This window comes from Rhincodon typus, chromosome 31, assembly GCF_021869965.1.
Source record: "Rhincodon typus isolate 14 chromosome 31, sRhiTyp1.1, whole genome shotgun sequence".
NCBI lineage: Eukaryota > Metazoa > Chordata > Chondrichthyes > Orectolobiformes > Rhincodontidae > Rhincodon > Rhincodon typus.
In genome coordinates this window covers 21,432,934-21,449,338 of record NC_063362.1, presented here as the reverse complement: position 1 = coordinate 21,449,338, position 16,405 = coordinate 21,432,934, and the positions used below count along the sequence as shown (strand labels likewise).

The window sequence follows — 16,405 nt, the reverse complement described above, 5'->3', positions numbered from 1 at the left end:
CTTCTTCAGAAAAATGAAGAAGGGTCTAGGCCCGAAACGTCAGCCTTCCTGCTCCTCTGATGCTGCTTGGCCTGCTGTGTTCATCCAGCTCTACACCTTGATATCTCAGCATCGTTTTATATGATGGATTTCCAGAAAAAAAAAGTTTTCACATGGCTGTGCTTGTGAGCACTTTTTTCCCCCAGTTTTGAAGTAATAATTGTGAGCTGGAAAGGAGAGAAGTAAATGCTCCTGACCTTGGGTACATCTAGAGCGAGTTTGAACATTAATATCTTAGCACAGAACAACACTGGCTTACAACATGTTGCAATTCAGATCACTGGGTTAAGAGTGAATCAAAATTGAAACTGTACAGATTTGACTTGATTTATTATTGTCACATGTATCTAGATACAATGAAAAATATTATTTTGTGCGCTATTCAGACAAATCATACTTTACATATGTACATCGGGTTTACATCAGTTTGAAATTCTTTGACCATTCCGCGTACTGCTACTTGAAAACACAGTGAAATGATGGATAAAACTGGGACAGGGTGGGAATGATCCCACACTCATTGATTGAGTAGACATTTGCCTTAGAACCCCAGTGTAACTGATTGCTTTACCTCCATGTCAGTGTGTCTTGTGGTAGGATGTCACAGTTTCATTCCTATCCATCTTACCTGCTGCAAAACGAGCTTCCTTCAGCTCATCAGTGAGGTTGGAATAGTGGACCTCATCCATCGAACATATATTAGAGCCTCTGCCATGGGCACCCCAACCCTTCCACTCTATTAGGTGAGCCACTCGGCCACGTGCCATTGCTGTTGGTTTTGTGATGTGATCTTTTACTGTCTGAACCAGACCTGCAATAGAAACTCAAAATCACACTTTGCTACTATGGTGCATTTAATCTGTCAGTTCCACTACATTGCTCGAGAAGGTAAATATCTGAATTTTAAAAGGTGAGGATTATAAATGAGATTTAAAGGAAAATTCCTCATTCACAAGTCCATCAATTACAGCCCCTGAATTACAGAGCTTTCCATTTGTATCTTCCTCCTTTTGTCACCCTCTCACTCTTTAATAAAAATACCTGAAATTTGGGACAATTAACGTTTTTTGTGGCCAATGTTCATGTTGAAATAATGTTGGCTACCAACCGATGAAGAAGAGGACAAAAATCATTACAACACATTCCAAAGGACTAGCAATAGGAGTCAAAATTACAACAGTAAAATAAAATGTCTTGTAATTATAGAGCACTAAATCATGATATCATTCTCCCAACAGCCATGCTATGTTCAGACAATGACCTACTTGCTCAGTGTGGCACTGAAATATCAGTGTGGATCAGGTCCTTTATTCAGGGGTGCGACTTGAACCACAATCATTCAAAATTCTGGCAGGTCTATGTACCTGATATGTATTGCTATTGGGCACGTTTCATTGCCACTGTGCAGAGGCAGAAAATTACCCTTCAAGTGTAATGATCAAGTGTGTATAGAGTTTATTTTGCTTACAGCCAGAAATGACACTAAATGTAAATTGTTTAGATACATGTATCACTCTAAAAATGAATCCTGGAAAGGATCCACTTCTTACAACTGGCTGAATGTATTGCTGTACTTAGTATCAAGCAGGCTAGTGACTTATTTCATGTGGGCTGTCTCAAGTGACCGCCGCATGGATGTGGGCTCCATTGTCATCGAGATGTCAGATGAACAGAATGAATGCAGAGAGGTCTATATACAGGCCTGAGACTCTGAGATTCAACTGCCAGTGATTCAACATTTAGAGAAGAGGCAGCATTTTTGTTATAAATTTACATTTAGATTTTATGTTGGATTTAGGAAAAGTTTGCACCTTTGAAGACATCTTTCTCCCTTTTTATCTGTGATAGGATTAGACACACTATTCCTCTGCAGAATGGTTACACATAATAACACAAAAGACATGGGTAAAATGTGCTAAATTTGTTCTAAGGTTCAAGGATTCCCACTTAAGGTGCTGTTGACACTGTTTCCTGAATTTCACAGCACTTACAACTGCAGCTGCTCAATACAGAGATTGCACTTGGCTGGTAATTATTGGTTAACTTACTTCACTGTATATTTGCAATAGATATTTAAAAGGTTTCAGTGAATTGATTGCCAATTCATTTTACATGAGTGCCAGTTAATTATTCCTCAGTCACAAAATTCCAATGGTCCTCCTTCTAAACTACTTTGGTATATTGAATCTTCAACAGATGTGTTCGATTGAAAGTCACACCTAAGGATAGCATGTAGTACTGTTATGGTGCAGCATAGAACCTCAGACTTCATCACTGTTGCCTCCAAGGGGCCACTGTTTCCCAATCACCATTGTCACCCAATCACCGTGATCTCTCAATCTTCCACAATGTTGCACTCTGACCTCTTTGCCTCCTCCAATTATTCAGAGAGAACTTAAGTTATCATTAATGCCACATACCAAACGGTCTCTCAGAGTCTCATTAAGGGTTAAACCAAAGTCACATGACTCTGCTAGTCATCTTAAACTCGTTAAAAATCCCAATACAGATTTCTCTGATTCTCAAATTGTTGAATAAATCTGAAAGCAACTCAGAATTAGAGGAGGCTTTGGGTCATAATATTAGTTCTCTAAATCCATCAACTCTTGAAAGGTTTAGTATCTGGTGGCTCAGGGAAAGTTTGGCTCCTGAAAACCGAAAAAGCTGCAGGTTCACAAGCTGTCAGGAGAATTACTGTTTGCTTTACATCTGCCCCAATGTCATTTGCCTGGAAAAAATAACACATTCTTTCCACATACTGGGCCCAGTCTTTGACGGCAGGATCGAACGAGTCAAGCTTCCTAAATAATGGCAAGATGCCAGGAATGCTTACCCCAACTCAAAGATGGCTGTGTGAGCGAATTTCTTCACCTGTCCTCCTCCAATGCCTACCTTCGTGGAATCCAAATATTCTGCCCAAGCGATATGGGCAGATTGTGACAAGTGGAAGAGAATGAGGTAGCGAGGGTGGGAAGTATGGAGCTATTCAAGTTGACAAGGGGTAGAAAGGCCGATTTTGTTCTTTTCAATGGTGAGAAACAGAGAAATGTTGTCACTCAGAGAGACTTAGGTATCTGTTACATGAGTCACAGGAAGTTAACATGCAGGGACTACAAGTGATTAGGAAAAGCAAGTGGTAGGTTAGCCTTCATTACAAGGAATTTGAGTATAACAGTAAACTGTAATTATAGGTCCTTAGTGAGACCACACCTGGAGTACTATGAGGAAGGCTAGAGTAGACTAAGCCTGAACTTCCTCTTGATTCCACTGTGACCTGCAGTTCTCAATAGCAGTGCTGGGCCATCAATGAGTCATAACTTCAGCAAATTAAGTCATTGAAACTGCCGCTCCAAGGGAACAGAGTTGATTAGCCCATAATCCTTTCATCTCAATACATTGCATAATAAGAACACACCTCAAAGCAAGTGAATCCACAGCTTTATCAATCTCTTCCTTGCATGTACTCAATGGCCCAGCCTCCAGTGGGTGTGAATTCCACAGGGTGACCACCCTCTAAGTAAAGAAATGTTTCGTTTCAGCCCTGGTACTCCTGTGATTGTTCAATAATGCAGGTCATTAGAAGCTTGGCCATGGTTAAGTGGAAATGTCATTGTTGTATGTATGCTCCCATTCCATTTCCTTTCTTCTGATGGACTGATTCGGTTGTAGGCCAGGTATACCTGTATGTGTAACTCCACAGGAAGTGAATATACTTACAAATGTACTTGCTGCGAATTGTGTGACTATCTGAGTATACTTGTGATTACACAATGCACAGACTGCTCCTGTAAATTGCATTAAACATTACCTTGCTCAACTTGTTCCTATTCCTATAGAATAATCGAGCACAGAAGGAAGCCATTCAGCCCATTGTGCTAATGCTAGTCTCTTCGAAAGAACTATTCTATTAGTTGCACTCCCTTTTCCGAAGCCCTGGAATATTTTCCCTTTCAAGTATTTATCCAATTTCCTTTGTAAGTTACCACTAAATCTGCTTAAGTTTCCCTTTAAGGCAGTGCATTCCAGATCACAACCATCCAATGAGCACCTCTGGATTTGCACTTTATGTTCACTCACAGCTAATGAAGCTCCACTTTATTGTCCTGTGTCTCGAATGATGTTCTGTGCTGTCTGCATGCTTTCACATGTGTATTTTCACATTCTGTTCTTTTTGTCTCTTTAACATAGAAACACAAATGGCAGACTTAGCATTCCTTCATACTGCGCTTTTGGCTTTCAGGTGAGCCGCTCAGATTTGCAACAAGACGTACAGATCAGAAGGGGCCAGTTTTGCTTCCTGACCCGTGCATAGCTGGGCAAGTATGGCCAAAGTAACAGGGGTCTATCACAGATCTCTGTCCTGGGCTAGGCAGGGTATATAAGCAGCAGCCAGGAATCTTGCAATAACAAGGTGTAGAGCTGGATGAACACAGCCGGCCAAGCAGCATCAGAGGAGCAGGAAGGCTGACGTTTCAGGTCTGGACTCTCCCCATGCAGATGGCCTAAAGGCCCTCCGAAAAACAGCCCTAGCCAGGAATCTTGCCTCTGTTAGTTTTTCCACTGAGGCCTGTAAGAAACGGCCTGAATGTAAACATTGGCAGAGAGGAAGGTTGTGCTCAGCTGCAGAACCACCTGTGGTTGAACTCTAAATTGGTTTCCACATGAACGATGGCCATTTTTGGGAGATATTCAAAGACCATTGAACTGAATGCAGTTAGACTTCAGTGAGAATCAGCACCTTCAGGCACTGAAAGGGGAGAGGTATTTATACCAAGTGGAAATAATGGGTTGAATTTTGGCTCCCAAAACAATGGGTGGGTTGCAGTCGGGTCAGGTGCTAGAAGTTATTAAAATCTCATACTCGCCCATCGGGGTAGGTCAGGAATTGGATTATTTTAATAGGGCTGCAGCCTCTCTTTAACAATGTCTGACTGGGTTTCCCAGACCTTGGATAACATGAGGACAGACTTGGGAAGAGGTTGAGTACGAATTCACTTAGAAACATAGAAACTAGGAGAGGAAATAGGTCATTCAGCCCTTCAAGCATGTTCCATGATTCAATATGATCCTCTATATCAATGCCATATTCCTGTTTTCTCCACGTACCCCTTGATGGATTTAATATCCACAGCTTTATCAATCTCTTCCTTGCATGTACTCAATGGCCCAGCCTCCAGTGGCTGTGAATTCCACAGGGTGACCACCCTCTAAGTAAAGAAATGTTTCATGTCAGCCCTAAATGGCTTACTCCATATCCTGAGACTGTGAGCCCTGTTTCTAGGCTCCCCAACTGGGGAATACTTCTGTTCCTATCACTAGTTTATCTAGCCCTGTTAGAACCTTATGTGTTTTAAATCAGACCTCAGGCCAAATCACTGAATTGGGGCAATTTAGCATGGCCAATTCACCCTAACCTGCACATCTTTGGACTGCAGGAGGAAACCAGCGCACCTGGAGGAAACCCACACAGACACAGGAAGAACGTGTAAACTCTACACAGCCAGTTGCCCGAGGGTGGAATTGAACCTAGGCCCCTAGTGCTTTGAGGCAGCAGTGCTAACCTGCTGAGCCACCATGCCACCCATTATTGGGACCATAAACAGATCAGTCATGATCTTATTGAATGGGTGAGTAGGGCTGAATGGCCTACTCCTGCTTCTGAGTTCCATGTTCTTATCTGTGCATGACCTTTACCCCATATTAAAGCCCTTAGCATTGCCGGGCTGAAGGGATGCTGGTTAGTCCCTGGTATCAGAGTAAGCGAAGTTATGGAAGATTATGTTCTGACAGAAATAGATGACAAGCTGTTGATCAAAGTGAGCTGTTGTGAAAAAGCTGGCATATTTTTACGGATCATTGCTTTCACTTTTTGGTGGGGGCAGGGTGGGGGCAGCCTGCAGTGGCCAATCCCTCTCTAGTTCCCCAACGTGTGTACCCAATTCCATCAATTCCGACACAGTCCTCTCCCCAGGATTGCCAACATGCACAACACCCTATCCACCAGGGCTTCAACCTCGGGAGATCTGGGGCCTCTCGTTCACCTGAAAGATCATGCAAAGAGTAAAGCTATTGCAGGTAAAAGGGCATTCGACTCGGTAATAGCTAAGTGGAAAGGGTTCAGCTCAATTTTGCACAGCAATGTTGAGAAAGATTTCATCTTAACCTACCAACTAGTGATGACCTTGCAAGTGCAGTGATGTCGTAGCCATTCAGAGTCTGCTTTGAGCCAGTAAAGATTACATTGGTGCTTCCAAAGCAATTCTAAATTCCGAAAAAATAATAGAATTACAAAAGAAATGCAGCATATTGGATCAAATTTCACTCAAAATTTGTGACAGAAAAGGGTACAATCATGTCATTTAAAGCAGATTACCACCGGCCATTTATTCCCGAAACACACTCACTTCAATATATATTGTACCCTCACAGTATCAAGTAACTATCTTAAGATGTCTTTATGATGAATGATCTTAATATAACCTCCTTTAGAATGCATGCAAACAATCTTCACATCAATGTGGCCATGTCAGAGTTAGGAACTGAAAGAGCTTAGATCGGTTTATTTCTGTCTGAGTTCTCCCCTTTCCCTGCTTTTGCTCTTTGGGCTAATTTTCCAGGGGGAGCTGCATCTTTCATGGACTCTGCCATTCTGAGCTTTAATGGTTTCTTTGACCAGACAGAGGATGATCTCACTACGTTATTTCTAACTACATTCCCATATGAATGATTGAGCAGGTCACTGGTTTGCATGGAAAACAAAAAAAATGCTGGAAATCACAGTGAGTCAGACTGCATCCATAGAGAGAGAGCAAACTAATGTTTAGAGTCTAGACTCGAGTGACATTTATCCAATTGTAGAACAACTCACTATCTTAAATCAGCTCCCTTTACTCATTGCACTCTCAATAGTCTCCTACTGTGATTCCCAGTAAAAACTATGGAACTCCTCACCACCAGTCTACTCCTTTCCCTAAAATCTGCAAGTTACTTTTTAAAAGAAGGCTTGCATTTACATAGAGCTCCTCACAACTCCAAAGTACTTTACTAATAACAAAGTACTTGTTACGTGTAGCCACGCAGCATTCATCTATTTGCTCAGCAAGCTCCCACAACAGCAATTCTGTAATTTACCAGCTCGCCTGGTTTTACTGATGCTGCTTGCGGGCTAATGACTGACGAGGACAAGTGGGAGTAAACCTCTGCTTTGGACAACGCCACAGAATCCCTTCTGTCGACTTTCAGAGAAAAAGGGCCTGGTTTGACCTTTTATGTGAAAAACAGCACCATTGGCAGTGTGGCACTCCCTCATTACTAGCCCTCTGGTAATGCCACATTGACATGGTAACTAAATCTGCTAGCTCAGACCGGAGCGGATTAACCACTGAAATATGGGTGGAACCAGGCAAAGTACAGCGTCGGCAATGCCCACCCACAACTTAGAACATAGAACATAGAACATAGAACATTACAGCGCAGTACAGACCCTTCGGCCCTCGATGTTACGCCGACCTGTGAAACCAATCTGAAGCCCATCTAACCTAAACTATTCCATTATCATCCATATGTTTATCCAATGACCATTTAAATGCCCTTAAAGTGGGCGAGTCTACTATTTTTGCAGGCAGGGCATTCCACGCCCTTACTACTCTCTGAGTAAAGAACCTACCTCTGACATCTGTCCTATATCTATCACCCCTCAATTTAAAGCTATGTCCCCTCGTGCTAGCCATCACCATCTGAGGAAAAAGGCTCCCACTGTCCACCCTATCTAATCCTCTGATCATCTTGTATGTCTCTATTAAGTCACCTCTTAACCTTCTTCTCTCTAATGAAAACAGCCTCAAAGACCCTCAGCCTTTCCTCATAAGACCTTCCCTCCATACCAGGCAACATCCTGGTAAATCTCCTCTGCACCCTTTCTAATGCTTCCACATCCTTCCTATAATGCGGTGACCAGAACTGTACGCAATACTCCAAGTGCGGCCGCACCAGAGTTTTGTACAGCTACAACATGACCTCATGGCTCCGAAACTCAATCCCTCTACCAATAAAACCTAACATACTGCACACCTTCTTAACGACGCTATCAACCTGGGTGGCAACTTTCAGGGATCTATGCACATGGACACCGAGATCTTTCTGCTCATCCACACTACCAAGAATCTTACCATTAGCCCAGTACTCTGTTTCCTGTTACTCCTTCCAAAGTGAATCACCTCACACTTTTCCGCATTAAACTGCATTTGCCACCTCTCAGCCCAGCTCTGCAGCTTATCTATGTCCCTCTGTAACCTGCAACATCCTTCCGCACTATCCACAACTTCACCGACTTTGGTGTCATCCGCAAATTTACTAACCCATCCTTCTACGCCCTCATCCAGGTCATTTATAAAAATGACAAAGAGCAGTGGCCCCAAAACAGATCCTTGAGGTACACCACTAGTAACTGAACTCCAGGATGAACATTTCCCATCAACCACCACCCTCTGTCTTCTTACAGCTAGCCAATTTCTGATCCAAACAGCTAAATCACCCTCAATCCCGTGCCTCCGTATTTTCTGCAATAGTCTACCATGGGGAACCTTATCAAACGCTTTACTGAAATCCAAATACACCACATCAACCGCTTTACCCTCATCCACCTGTTTGGTCACCTTCTCGAAGAACTCAATAAGGTTTGTGAGGCACGACCTACCCTTCACAAAACCGTGTTGACTATCCCTAATCAAATTATTCCTTTCTAGATGATTATAAATCCTATCTCTTATAATCCTTTCCAACACTTTACCCACAACCGAAGTAAGGCTCACTGGTCTATAATTACCAGGGTTGTCTCTACTCCCCTTCTTGAACAAGGGGACAACATTTGCTAGTCTCCAGTCTTCTGGCACTATTCCTGAAGACAATGACGACATAAAGATCAAAGCCAAAGGCTCTGCAATCTCCTCTCTAGCTTCCCAGAGAATCCTAGGATAAATCCCATCCGGCCCAGGGGACTTATCTATTTTCACACCTTCCAGAATTGCTAACACCTCCTCTTTATGAACCTCAATCCCGTCTAGTCTAATAGACTGTATCTCAGTATTCTCCTCGACTACATTGTCTTTTTCCTGTGTGAATACTGACGAAAAATATTCATTTAGCACCTCTCCTATCTCTTCGGACTCCATGCACAACTTCCCACTACTGTCCTTGACCGGCCCCAATCTTACTCTAGTCCTTCTTTTATTCCTGACATACCTATAGAAAGCTTTAGGGTTTTCCTTGATCCTACCTGCTAAAGACTTCTCATGTCCCCTCCTGGCTCTCCTTAGCTCTCTCTTTAGGTCCTTCCTGGCTAACTTGTAACTCTCAAGCGCCCTCACTGAGCCTTCACGCCTCATCTCTACATAAGCCTCCTTCTTCCTCTTGACAAGAGATTCAACTTCTTTAGTAAACCACGGTTCCCTCGCTCGACCACTTCCTCCCTGCCTGACAGGTACATACTTCTCAAGGACACGCAGTAGCTGTTCCTTGAACAAGCTCCACATTTCAATTGTGCCCAGCCCCTGCAGTTTACTTCTCCATCCTATGCATCCTAAATCTTGCCTCATTGCCTCATAATTGCCTTTCCCCCAGCTATAACTCTTGACCTGCGTTATATACCGATCCCTTTCCATCGCTAAAGTAAACGTAACCGAATTGTGGTCACTATCACCAAAGTGCTCACCTACTTCCAAATCTAACAACTGGCCTGGTTCATTACCCAGTACCAAATCCAATGTGGCCTCGCCTCTTGTTGGCCTATCTACATACTGTGTCAGGAAACCCTCCTGCACACATTGGACAAAAACTGACCCATCTGAAGTACTCGAACTATAGCGTTTCCAGTCAATATTTGGAAAGTTAAAGTCCCCCATAACAACTACCCTGTTACTTTCGCTCCTATCCAGAATCATCTTTGCAATCTTTTCCTCTACATCTCTGGAACTTTTCGGATGCCTATAGAAAACTCCCAACAGGGTGACCTCTCCTTTCCTGGTTCTAACCTCAGCCCATACTACCTCAGTAGACAAGTTGTCATCAAATGTCCTTTCTGCCACCGTAATACTGTCCTTGACTAACAATGCCACACCTCCCCCTCTTCTACCACCTTCCCTGATCTTACTGAAACATCTAAACCCCGGAACCTGCAACAACCATTCCTGCCCCTGCTCTATCCATGTCTCCGAAATGGCCACAACATCGAAGTCCCAGGTACCAACCCACGCTGCAAGTTCACCCACCTTATTCCGGATGCTCCTGGCATTGAAGTAGACACACTTCAAACCACCTTCCTGCCTGCCGGTACACTCCTGCAACCTTGAAACCTTACTTATGACCTCACTACTCTCAACCTCCTGTACACTGGAGCTACAATTCAGTTTCCCAACCCCCTGTTGAATTAGTTTAAACCCTCCCGAAGAGCATTAGCAAATTTCCCCCCCAGGATATTGGTACCCCTCTGGTTCAGGTGTAGACCTGTAGACTTATTGATTCCTGGTGCTTTATTCCTTTCTCCTATCTACCTTAGTGGTGTCCCCTTCTCCAGACCTTGTCTTTTCACCTAAACACCATAATACCATAAAATATAGGGGCAGAATTAGGCCATTCAGTCTATCAAGTGCTCTGCCATTCGATCAAAGCCGATATGTTTCTCAACCCCATTGTCCTGCCTTCTCCCAGTGACACTTGATCCCTTTACCAATCAAGAACCCATCTACCTCCGTCTTAGATATACTCAGTGACTTGGCCTCCATAGCCTTCTGTGGCAATGAGTTCCACAGATCCACTACCCTCTGGCTGAAGAAATTCCTCCTCATCTCAGTTCTGAAGAGTCAACCCCTAACTCTGAGGCTGTGCCCTCGGGCCCTAGTCTCTCCTGCTAGTGGAAACATCTTCTCCATGTCCGCTCTATCCAGGCCTTTCAATATTCTGTAAGTTTCAATCAGATTGTTCTTCATCCTTCTAGGCATCACAGAGTACTGACCCAGAGTCTTCAACCGCTCCTCATATGACAAGCCCTTCATTCCCGGGATCATTCTTGTAAACTTCCTCCACACCTTCTCCAATAACAACACATCCTTCCTCAAGTACAGGGCCCAAAACTACTCACAATATTCAAAATGCAGACTGATCTGCTAAGCTATCTACAGGCTCAGCAGTACATCCCTGCTCTTGTATTCTAGCCCTCTTGAAATGAATGCTAACATTGCATTTGCCTTCCTAACTGCCAACTGAATCTACATGTTAATCTTAAGAGAATCCTGAACTAGGACTCCTATGTCCCTTTGTGCTTCAGATTTCCAAAGCCTTTCCCCATTTAGAATATAGTCTGTGCCTTTATTCTTCCTACCAAAGTGCATAACCTCACTCATTTCAACATTGTATTCCATCTGCCACTCTTTACTCACTCTCCTAGCCTGTCCAATTCCTTCTGCAGCTTCCCCACTTCCTCAACACCACATGTCCCTCCACTTATCTATGTTCCATCTGCAAATTTGGCAACAATGTTGTCTGTTCCTTTGTCCAGTTCGTTAATGTATAATGCAAATAGTTTTGGTCCCAGCACTGACCCCTGCGGAAATCCACTAGTCACTGGCTGCCATCCTGAAAAGACCCTTTTATCCCTACCCTGTGCCTTTTGCAGGTCAGCCAATCCTCTGTCCATGCCAGTATCTTGTCCCTAACACCATGGGCTCTTCCCTTATTTAATAGCCTCCTCTGTGGCACCTTTTCAAAGGCCTTCTGGAAATCCAAATAGATCACATCCAAAAGCTCTCCTTTGTCTAACTTGGTCATTACCTCCTCAAAGAATTCTAATAGATTTGTCAGGCATGGCCTCCCGTTGACAAAGATGTGCTGACTCAACCATATTTTACCATGCAATTCCAAGTACTCTGCAATCTCATCTTTAATAATGGGTTCTAAAATCTTAACAATGACTGAGATCAGGCTAACCAGTCTCATAGAATCATAGAATCCCTACAGTGCGGAAGCAGGCCCTTCGGCCCAACAAGTCCACACCAACTCACAGAACATCCCACTCAGACCCATCCCCCAATAACCCACCTAATCTACACATCCCTGAACACAATGGGCAATTTAGCATGGCCAACCCATCTAGCCTGCACATCTTTGGACTGTGGCAGGAAACCGGAGCGCCCGGAGGAAACCCACACAGACACGGGGAGAACGTGCAAACTCCACACAGAGAGTCGCCAAGGGTGGACAGTGCTAGGCAGTGCTAGCCTGAGGCAGTGCTAACCACTAATTGCTGCCCCGTTTATAGTTTCCTGTCTTCTACCTCCCTCTCTTCTTAAACAGCGGTGCTACATTAGCCATTTTCCAGTCCTCTGGGATTTCTCTGACTCCAGTGATTCCTGAACGATCACTACCAATGCCTCCACAGTATTCACAGCTACCTCCTTCAGATCTCCAATTGTGTAGCCTACCTGGACTGGATGACTAATCCACCTTCAGACCTTTCAGCCTCCCCAGCACTTTCTCCTTAGTGATGGCCACTACACTCACCTCTCTCCCCGACTTTCTTGAAGTTATGGTATGCTACCAGTGTCTTCCACTGTGAACACACTGGTGCAAAGTACCGAATCAGTTCCTCCACCATTCCTTTATGACTGCTCCAGCCTCATTTTTCAATGGTCCAATGTCCACTCTTGCCTCTCTCTGACCATTTATATATCTAAAAAAAACTTCTTGCAATCTTCTTTTATATTACTAGCTAGCTTACCCTCATATTTCATCTTCTCCGCCATTATTACTCTTTTAATTGTCCACTTCTAGATTTTAAAGGCTTCCCAATCCTTTAGCTTCCCACTAATCTTTACCACATCATATACTTATTCTTTTCTGAAGAAGGATCCCGACCCGAGACGTCAGCTTTCCTGCTCCTCTGATGCTGCCTGGCCTGCTGTGTTCATCCAGCTCCACACTGTGTTATCTCAGACTCCAGCATTGGCAGGTCCCACTATCTCTGATACTTATTCTTTTACTTTTACGCTGTCCCTGACTTGTCAGCCATGGTTGCCTTGTCCTCCCCCTAGTCGTTTTCTTCTTCCTTGGAATGAATTTCTGCTGTGCCTCCCGAATTACCTCCAGAAACCCCTGCCTTGCTGCTCCACCTCCTTCCCTGCTAGGCTCCCCTTCCAATCAACTCTAGACAGTTCATCCCTCATGTCTTTGTCATTGCCTTTACTCGATTATACTACCCTTACCCCTGATTCCAGCTTCTCTTTCTCAAACTGCATATTATGGTCACTGCCCACTTCTCATAGTTGTCCCCTTATCTGCTGTGACTGAAGCTAGATTCCTGACCCTTTCCATACTCTCTTTCCTATTAATTATTCTGGAAACTTTAATAACTTCTGCTGAGCCTTCCCCCCTTTTAATTTTCCATAATTTTCAATGCAATTTTCAATTTTAAAGCCCTATCCGCAGCACTAGTTTTAGCGATTTGCCAGGACTCCGGTCCCAGCATGACTCAGGTGGAGCCTGTTCCCATGGGAATAACTCCCTCTTTCATCGGTATTCATGCTAATGACCCTAATTTGTTTCTCTCACATCAATCTTTGAGCTACATGTTTGCCTCACTAATCTTGCTGACGCTGTGCCAATTTGCTCGTGGCTCAAGTAGTAATCCAGAGATAATAACCTTTTTGGTTCTGCCTTACAATTTAGCCGCTAGCTGCTCGTATTCCCTCAGCAGAACTTCTTTCTGCTTTCTATCATTGGTATCTTATTGGGCCACAACAACTGGATCTTTTGCCTCTCACTTTCCCCTCTCCTCTGCAGCCCTGAACCCTGGCACCAGGCAGGCAACACAGCCTTCAGGACTCTTGATCCTGCCCACAGAGAACAGGGTCCATTCCCCTGACTATACATCCCCAATCACAACTCAATTTCTCTTCCCTCCCTCCTCTTCAATGGCTCCGTGTACCACTATGGTCAGTTTGCTCATCCTCACTCCCGTCTACACTGGGAGCAAGGATCTCAAACCTGTTAGCTGGCTCAAGGGCTGAGGCTCCTTCAGTGCTACCGCCTGGATCCCCCTACCTGCCCCGCTCATAGTTACACCTTCCTGTATCCTGACCACTGACTGAATTCGAGGTAGTTAATCTGAGGGATGTAACTGCCTCCTGAAACACAGTGTCCAGGTAACTCGCCTCCTCCCTGTTTTGTTGTGGTGCTTGAAGCTCGGGCTCCAGCTCGCCAGCTCTGAGCCGGACTCCTGGAATAATTCAAAGCAGAGGCTGGATTGAATGCAGGAACTTACAGTAGTATCTAGCTTTGCACTCTAGCACACAGTGCATTTTGGATCAGGAGGGTCCTGGCTAACTTATTCCTTTTATATTAGTGCAGTCCTGAATTTAGCCACATTTAAGATGGTGCTTTCCAATGAGACAAGTACGTACTGACCTGTATGATGGGGTCCCAGCAGAAATCTGTCCTGTCTTGCTGAAATGTAATCAGTCAAAAGCAAGTATTAATTCATAATGCAATAGTCTAATTCCCTGTTTGCAATCTTATCTCGTCTTCACTGAGCTGAGGTAGAAGTCCCCTATTATCAGATTCTCTCTACATCTGCCAAGCAACCCTTGTTAATGTGAGTCCAAAGTCTATAGATAGGGGTCAGGGCACCTTTCTGATCCCAAAGCCCCACACTCTCTCCGTTTCCACATCAGATCAAGAACACTGGATGCCAAGATTCTAATGTAGTGCAGAACCTTATAGATCACCCAATACTGGGGCCAAATGGGAGCTGTGAGCGCACTTTGTGGACAACAGTCATCTGGATACAATTTTCACTGAAGTGGACAATTAATGGCCAGAACAATGACCTGTCTATTTGCACAAATGGTGTTTCCATCACATTTCAGACAATTGTAATGCAGAGGGGTAGGGGTGCTTGGTAAATGGAATTTTGCATGAGACAGCTGCAGGCAGGGTTCTTGGGTTCAGTGAGATTTATGGAGGGTGTAACTTGGGTTGTCAGTGTGAAGGTTAGAGACATATGCAGCACAGAAAAAGGCCCTTTGGCCCATTGAGTCTGCATCAATCAGAAACAAACACCTAATAGTTCTAATCCCATTTTCCAGCACTTTGCCTATAGCTTTGTATGCCTTGGCCACTGTAAATCCAGTCGAGTAATGACAGTGACATTAATAAGGGTTTCTAGGGCATCACTAGGTACTTTGGCCCCAATGAGGTGAAGCAAAGAAGCTATTGGGTATACTTTGGGGGTGGAAGCTGGTAGTTTAGTGATGGACTGAATGAGGGGTTTGAAGGTCAGTTTAGAGTCTAGCAGGACAACCAGGTTGAGTTTGAACAGGTATCCAGGAAAGCGGATAGGAGTGGGGCCAGATACTCACAGGGCATGAACAAGATAATAGCAATAATTCTGGTTCAGCTTCAACCTGATGTTGAACAGGCAGAACAATAAAATCTATGAAATCAAGATAGGCAACGGAGGGATGAAGCCGAGTCTAGTCAACACACAAAAACTGAGCCCATTTTTGCTACTTGTGTTGCACTGTCGGAAATGTATGACTCTTTATGAGATGGAACCAGATGAGAGGGCAATACAATGAAGATGGGTCTCAGAGGAGGTGTTACTGGAGAACAATTGAATGCGTGACTGTGTTGAAAGCTGTGGAGACAAGGGGAGGAAGACAAGAATAAACTGTAGCCATGAACACTTTTGGTGACTTTGGACGGGAAGGTTTTAGTTTTGTGGTTAGGATAGAAGCACTGAATTGGGATTTCAAGCAGAAACTTTTAAGGGTAGCTGTTTTGTAAATGGTAAAACAAATAGGATTCGTTGTTTTTAATTGATTGCTGTATGTTTACTGGGGACCTTTACCTTACAGACACCATGGACGTCAGCACTTGGCACAGCCTCTCTCTTCTCCTGGGCAACTCCGTTGCTTGGGACCTGGGGTACATCATTGGCTTTTGAAGGATATTCGCAAGTAGTTGTAAGAATTTCTGAAGAGATGAAGTATTTGTTTAAAAAGATTGATAGAAATGCAAGCAATATATCCGCCAGTGATAAATAATGAACTGTAGAACAGAAAAGTTAGTGCCTGAAACACAATTCTCTAGTCTCTAATCATTCCCTGTTCCAATCCCATTCCCCCATTTTATATCAATCCAATTATAATCCTCTGAATAAAAAGAGAAGTTGCTGGAAAGGCTCAGCAGGTCTGACAGCATCTGTGAAGAAAATATCAGAGTTAACGTTTCAGGTCCGGTTCTGAGGAAGGGTCACCGGACTCGAAACGTTAACTCTAATTTTTTTCTTCACAGATGCTGCCAGACCTGCTGAGCT

General features: G+C 43.9%; 1 protein-coding gene across 1 annotated transcript in view; it reads right to left on the bottom strand.

Annotated features, from left to right (window-relative positions):
* Nucleotides 1-16,405, bottom strand: part of fam131c (family with sequence similarity 131 member C) — a 47,641-nt gene that overhangs the window by 9,201 nt on the left and 22,035 nt on the right. Inside the window, exons 2-5 of the mRNA XM_048615120.1 lie at nt 15,938-16,062; nt 14,494-14,532; nt 6,207-6,300; nt 668-850 (exon numbers count right to left, since the gene is read on the bottom strand). Of these exons, the coding sequence (XP_048471077.1) occupies nt 668-850; nt 6,207-6,300; nt 14,494-14,532; nt 15,938-16,062 (441 nt within the window). The remainder of the gene's footprint in view (nt 1-667; nt 851-6,206; nt 6,301-14,493; nt 14,533-15,937; nt 16,063-16,405) is intronic.